This window comes from Aythya fuligula, unplaced genomic scaffold, assembly GCF_009819795.1.
Source record: "Aythya fuligula isolate bAytFul2 unplaced genomic scaffold, bAytFul2.pri scaffold_75_arrow_ctg1, whole genome shotgun sequence".
NCBI classification, from domain to species: Eukaryota; Metazoa; Chordata; class Aves; order Anseriformes; family Anatidae; genus Aythya; species Aythya fuligula.
In genome coordinates this window covers 41,847-49,062 of record NW_022474007.1, presented here as the reverse complement: position 1 = coordinate 49,062, position 7,216 = coordinate 41,847, and the positions used below count along the sequence as shown (strand labels likewise).

General features: G+C 47.7%; 1 protein-coding gene across 1 annotated transcript; it reads left to right on the top strand.

Moving 5' to 3' along the window:
- Nucleotides 1-2,758: 2,758 nt before the first annotated feature.
- On the top strand, nt 2,759-5,660 carry LOC116501718 (very low-density lipoprotein receptor-like). The gene is made up of 2 exons (XM_032207298.1): nt 2,759-4,145; nt 5,328-5,660. The coding sequence occupies exons 1-2, from the start codon at nt 2,859-2,861 to the stop codon at nt 5,658-5,660; spliced, it is 1,620 nt and encodes a 539-aa protein (XP_032063189.1). The 5' UTR covers nt 2,759-2,858.
- Nucleotides 5,661-7,216: the final 1,556 nt, after the last annotated feature.

Genomic DNA, 7,216 nt, shown 5'->3' with positions numbered 1-7,216 from the left:
TATACGGATTCAAAATATGCTTATGGGGTTGTGCACACATTTGGGAAAATATGGGAAGAGAGAGGCCTTATTAATTCCCAAGGGAAGGGATTAGTGCATCAGGGGTTAATTGTGGAAGTTTTGCAGGCTATCCGGAAACCAAAAGAAATTGCAGTAGTGCATGTGAAGGGACATCAGCGGGGTCTGACTCCCCAGATCAGGGGGAATAATGTGGCTGACCAAGAGGCAAAAAGGGTGGCTCTTATGTGTATATACGAAATGACAAAAAGAGCGGATTGCCCAAGTTGTGGCAAAGATTTAAAAGAGATGCCCTGTTATGCTTGTTGGAAAAGATGGGGGGTAGATGGGGTGGAATGTAATTGCTCAGAGGAAGAGGAGCCGCCCTATAAGAACTGCTTCAAGTGTGGACCACAGAAAACCATAATTGGTGGGCGTTTTCCTCTCTTGTGTTTTACTACTAGTGAGAAGGAGAAGCTGACACAAATGGGAGTACAGGAAAATAAAGAAGGTCGGTGGGTTATACCCGATGGGAGGGAGGTGCTACCAAAATCATTGGCTATGAGGGTGCTACGGAGGTATCACGAACAAACACATTGGGGTACTCAGGCATTAGTAGATCAATTTGCAGCCAAATATATGTGTATGGGCATATACAATATAGCCAAAGAAATTGTGAATGGATGCATAACTTGCCGGAGGGTGAATGCCAAAAATATGAGAAAGAGGGTCTTAGGCGGGCGTGAACTGGCCCACAGACCCTTTGCGAAAATTCAATTGGATTTTACCGAACTTCCCAAAGTAGGAAGATACAAATATTTGCTAGTAATTGTTGATCATCTCACAAACTTTGTAGAAGCATTCCCTACGGCAAGGGCAACGGCTAATACAGTGATAAAGACATTACTCGAGAACATTATTCCTCGCTATGGGGTCATAGAGACTATAGATTCTGATAGGGGACCGCATTTTGTGTCAAAGATTTTAAAGGAAATAATGCAAAGCCTGGGAATTAAATGGGAATATCATACTCCTTGGCATCCTCAAAGCTCAGGAAAAGTAGAACGAATGAATGGGGAAATTAAAAAGCAGCTTACAAAATTAATGTTGGAAACTAAAACTTCCTGGATAAGGTGTTTGCCACTTGCCTTAATGAATATACGTACGAAGCCCCGAGCTGACATAGGAATATCACCTTTCGAAATGCTTTATGGTATGCCCTATGATATAGGGATTCCTGTTGAGGGATTTCTTGAAACAGCAAAAATCCCATGGCTTGCTGTAGCTGAGCAAACCAAGCTACCAGGGCAACTATGAGAAGTTCCCATGACAGTGTTCCCACATCGCCCAATTGAGGAATTCAGGAAAATATTGTTACCAGTAGCTGGCCTCAAGGACAAGGTCTATGTGACTGCTAATCACAAGGGGGTTGTTTTCTTGCAGGTGGGGTTGTTTTCTTGTAGCTGTTTGTCTGAGTGCTTTTGACCAATAATCTTGTGTGAAACACTGTCCACCCCTGTTAAGTTCTCTATAAAAGTTAGGCTATTCGGGCAATAAAATGGAGCATGATCTGACTCTACTGTGTGTCTGTCGTGCTTTCGACCGTGCTTCCTGCAACATATGGCGCCCGAACAGGCTGAGACCTGAACAGGACCCGAACGGAACATCGCAGCTTCGCCGGGACAAACATCGCAGCGCAGCGGGACACCAGCGGCGCCGGCACATCCGAACGCAGGTAGACCAGGAGACCAGCGGCGCCGGGACCAGCGGCGCCGCGACCTCGCCGCGCCGTCGGGACTTCGGAGCGCCCATCCGACCGGCGCTTGAGCAGACCGGACACCGGCCCAGAAACACGGTACACAGGACTCACGGTGAGGCGTGGTATTCCCGCTGAGACACGCGGAAAACCGCGGGGAACGGGGTTTTGCGGCGGGACGTGGAATTGCGGAGGGCCGCGGGAAACGGAGTTGCGGCGGGACGTGGAATTTGCGGAGGGCCGCGGGAATTAGAGTTGCGGCGGGACGTGGAATTTGCGGAGGGCCGCGGGAATTAGAGTTGCGGCGGGACGTGGAATTTGCGGAGGGCCGCGGGAAACGGAGTTGCGGCGGGACGTGGAATTTGCGGAGGGCCGCGGGAATTAGAGTTGCGGCGGGACGTGAAATTTGCGGAGGGCCGCGGGAAACGGAATCGCGGAGAGACGCGGAATCGCGGTGAGACGCGGAATCGCGGAGAGACGCGGAAAAGGGAATTGCGGTGAGACGCGGAATCGCGGAGAGGCGCGGAATCGCGGTGCGATACGGGCCATCCGAGATCGAGTTGCTACGGCAGACCAGAGGCGTCAGTGGACAATGGCGGCCGACCCTCACCGTGTGGCGAGTCGGCACAGAGCAGAGGGGCGGAGATCAGGACTCTGCAGCCTGTCTGACGTAACCATGGAGGCAGCGGCAGCAGCGGCTGTGCTGCTTCTCTCTGGCATTCTTTTTATAAGAAGTTATCTTGCAATGCAAAAAAAGACTATTCGTCCCCAGATCGGTGTTATAACTATGTTTCTGGATAACATTCCGTGGGGTTGCCACATTCTACAGACTATTAATGACGATTTAGCTCAATTGCAGGGCAGGAGAGCAGAGACGCAGATTACACCGCCAAATGACCACCGTCAGGCTCGTTCACAAACAGCTTCTAGGGTTGCAGCTGGCACGGCCTGCAGCCGTATAGCAGACGTTACACTCTCTTTCCTAACTAGTAATCATGTGTCTCATCCATTTGTGGTGAATGGTCAGTGGCAAAAAGAAAAGGGGGAGAGTAAGGGGTGACAAAGACGGAAACGGTGCCAGGAGGATGCCACTGACACTAACAGCATGGGTAATAGGAGTAGTATAAGTGACACAGGTGACGGTGCGGGGCGGCGGCAGGCGCTGCCGCGCTGCGGGGCACTCTGCCTGCTGCTCGCCCTCGCCGGCCTGTGCACTGCTGCCGACGGTGCTAGAGCAAAATGTGAAGACTGCTCAGATGGCAGTGATGAGAGTGCTTGTGTGAAGAAGACGTGTGCTGAATCTGACTTTGTGTGCAACAGTGGTCAGTGTGTGCCAAATAGATGGCAGTGTGATGGGGATCCGGACTGTGAAAATGGGTCTGATGAGAGTGCTGAGCTGTGTCATACGAGAACATGCCGGGTAAATGAAATCAGGTGTGGTCCTCAGTCAACCCAGTGTATCCCAGTGTCCTGGAAATGTGATGGTGAAAAGGACTGCGACAGTGGAGAAGATGAAGAGAGTTGTGGCATTGTGACTTGTAGTGCAGCAGAATTCACATGCAGTAGTGGGCAATGTATTTCCAAAAGCTTTGTCTGCAATGTTCAAGATGACTGCAGTGATGGTAGCGATGAGTTGGAGTGTGCACCTCCTACCTGTGGTGTTCATGAGTTTCAGTGCAAGAGTTCTACCTGCATCCCTATCAGCTGGGTGTGTGATGATGATGCTGACTGCTCCAACCACTCAGATGAATCTTTGGAGCAGTGTGGCCGCCAGCCTGCACCTCCAGTGAAGTGTGCTACGAGTGAGGTGCAGTGCGGCTCAGGTGAATGTATCCACAAGAAGTGGCGATGTGATGGAGATCCTGATTGCAAGGATGGAAGTGATGAAATTAACTGCCCTTCTCGGACCTGCAGGCCAGACCATTTCAGATGTGAAGATGGGAACTGTGTCCATGGGAGTAGGCAGTGCAGTGGTGTGAGAGACTGTCTGTATGGCACTGATGAAGCAAACTGTAACAATGTTATTCAGTGTTCTGGACCTGGCAAATTCAAGTGCAGAAGTGGAGAATGCATAGATATCAATAAAGTGTGTAACCAGCAGAGAGACTGCAAGGACTGGGGTGATGAGCCCCTGAAGGAATGCATCATAAATGAATGTGACTGTCCAGCTGGGTTTGAGTTTATAGACAAGAGAAACTGTGGAGACATTGATGAATGTCAAAACCTTGGTATCTGTAGTCAAATGTGTATCAACCTGAAAGGTGGCTACAAAAGTGAACGTAGCCGTGGATATCAGATGATTCCTGCTACAGGAACCTGGAAAAGGTCATACTGGTACAAAGACACAAATAACACCTGTGATTGCAATGACGCTGCTAAGCAGGGTTTAGGGGTTTGTAGCATGGAGACAAGGGGTAACAACTACAGTGTTTGGAACAATTGTACAGCTTTGGCCTTACCTCCTGATGTGCTTCTGATTTGTGGGGATGGGGCCTGGCAAGGTATCCCTGCAAATGCTATCAGATGTCCATGTTACATAGATAAACTCATTGTATTTGCTCCTAGCTTGTTACAGTTGCGTGAGATCACCAGACATAAATGGACATTGCTTGCATTGGATTGCAATGATAATGTTGAATTGTGTGGGGTTGCAGCTAGAGCGGCATTAGCAATTTCAGTGCCTGGAGTGGCATCTGCGGCCGCATGTAACAACTTAGAAAAATTGGTATGCTGGGCCGAGAGGCAAGCCTATGCCACGACAGAGATACTTGAGGAGATGTTACCAGATCAAAATAGTCTGCAACATCTGCTTTTACAGGATCAAGCTGCTATTGACATCTTGCTTTTGGCTCAAAGGAATGGGTGTGAGGACTTTAAGGGAATGTACTGTTTAAACCTTTTTGATCATAATGTGTCAATTCACAAATCCATTACTTTCCTGAAAGAGCACATGAGAAAGATTCAATATGGTATCAATCCTTTCAATCAATGGTTCACTGACTTGTTTGAAACAAAGTGTAGATGGTTGCTGGGTTTAATCACAAGGGGATTAAGGATTTGGTTTATGGTGGTGGTAATCATCGTTGTGTGTTGTAAGTATAGCTAAAGAGTTACTTGTAAAACTGCTGTGTCAGGCTTGGTTTGCTCAAAAGAAGAAGGGGGAATTGTTGAGGGATTTCTTGAAACAGCAAAAATCCCATGGCTTGCTGTAGCTGAGCAAACCAAGCTACCAGGGCAACTATGAGAAGTTCCCATGACAGTGTTCCCACATCGCCCAATTGAGGAATTCAGGAAAATATTGTTACCAGTAGCTGGCCTCAAGGACAAGGTCTATGTGACTGCTAATCACAAGGGGGTTGTTTTCTTGCAGGTGGGGTTGTTTTCTTGTAGCTGTTTGTCTGAGTGCTTTTGACCAATAATCTTGTGTGAAACACTGTCCACCCCTGTTAAGTTCTCTATAAAAGTTAGGCTATTCGGGCAATAAAATGGAGCATGATCTGACTCTACTGTGTGTCTGTCGTGCTTTCGACCGTGCTTCCTGCAACAGATTCCCTCTGATCACCCACAATTACAGGATATACAGCTGAATTCGTACTTAGTGCAACTGATGAACCGACGAAAAGAGATGCAGAAGAGGGGCTTAGTGGTACAGCGACCTCCCTTAGATATGGCAATACATAGTATAAAACCCGGAGACAAAGTGTTAATCAGAACTTGGAAGGATCGTGTACTAACCCCTCATTGGGAAGGACCCTATGTTGTTTTACTCACCACAGAAACAGCTGTCCGGACCGCAGAAAAGGGGTGGACACATGCCAGCCGCATCAAAGGGCCTATCCACGACGAGAAGTGGGAAATCGCACCGGGAAACGCAGAACTGAAACTTACCCTACGGCAAACTCGATAAGTACCTTGGGTCTGGGTAAAAGGTCCCCCCCCGAAGAGCATTACTGCTGCCGAGAAGAACTAACAACCTCGTAGTTGGCTGCAATCCAACTGACGAGCGAGGCAGAGTAGTGAAATGGTGGGGAGAGATATGGGCCTGGATCAGCCCCATAGGTACTTGTGGGTTCTCATAATAGCCTCGTTCTGCATCGCGACTCAACATCATCCTCATCAGCCTTTCCAATGGAGTCTGATGAGATGGGAGGATACCACCATAGTACAGCAAATTACCACGGCTGGTGCCCCTAACTTTAAGACTGATCTTTGTAGTCTAACAATTGTGGGAAGGAGTTGTAACAATCGATCAGACTTTTATATGTGTCCAGCCTCAAACCCGGGGAGGGGCTACTGCAACTACCCTAATGATTATTACTGTCCATATTGGGGATGTGAGACCATCGCTTCAGCATGGAATCCAGGGGCAGGCAGGGACAAGCATCTTGCCGTACAGTTTGGGCCTGAGAGATGCGATATCCAAGGTCGTCTGCCGAACTACCATGTAGGAGCTGAAACCTTAGCAAATGGAAAATGTAAATATTTATGGATAAATGTTACTAACCCAAGTGATCAGGGGTGGTTCACGGGAAGGAAATGGGGAATAAGATATTACGAGAAGGGGGCTGATAGAGGGGGGCTCATATTTATAAAGAAAGAGTTACCAGAGACCCCCATGGTGATCAGACCTAATAAAACATTGCTCGAGAAAGAGCCAAGTATAGCTACACAGAGGCCTGTGGTTACACCTACTATAATGTGGTCCAGGGGTATAACTGAAACACCAATACGCATGTTACTTCCAGATGTAAAAAGGGAAAAGGTAAAAGACCCCGATAATAGCATGTGGGGAGTTATAAGTGCCAGCTTCCAAGTACTGAATCAGATAAACCCAGAAATGACTGAGAGGTGCTGGTTGTGCGTGAGTATCAAGCCCCCGTATTATGAAGCTATCGGGGATATAGGAGAGTCTGAATATTCGAATGAATCAAATCCTTCTGAATGTAGCTGGGGCCAGGAAATAGGTATAACATTAACACAAGTGAAAGGGAAAGGAAAATGCGTGGGAACGATCCCAAAAGACAGGAAGGAATTATGTAGTGATACCCAAGAAATAAACCAGATACATCAGTGGTTAATCCCAGCTAATAATACCAGATGGGTGTGTTCATCGATCGGGGCAACACCGTGTTTATCTTTGAAATTGTTTAATGCATCTCATGATTTTTGTGTGCAAGTAGTAATTGTACCAAGGATTCTATACCACTCTGAAGAGTATATGTACACACACCATACTGTGGCAGCATACCACTTGATAAAAAGGGAACCAGTTACAGCTATTACTATAGCTACTTTGATGACTTTGGGGCTGCAGGAGCAGGGACTGGAATTGCTTCCCTAATAAAACAAAGTCAGGAATTTACTTCCCTGCGTATTGCTGTAGATGAGGATCTGGCCCGCATAGAGCAATCAATAACGGCTTTGGAAAAATCGGTTAGGTCATTGTCTGAAGTGGTACTCCAA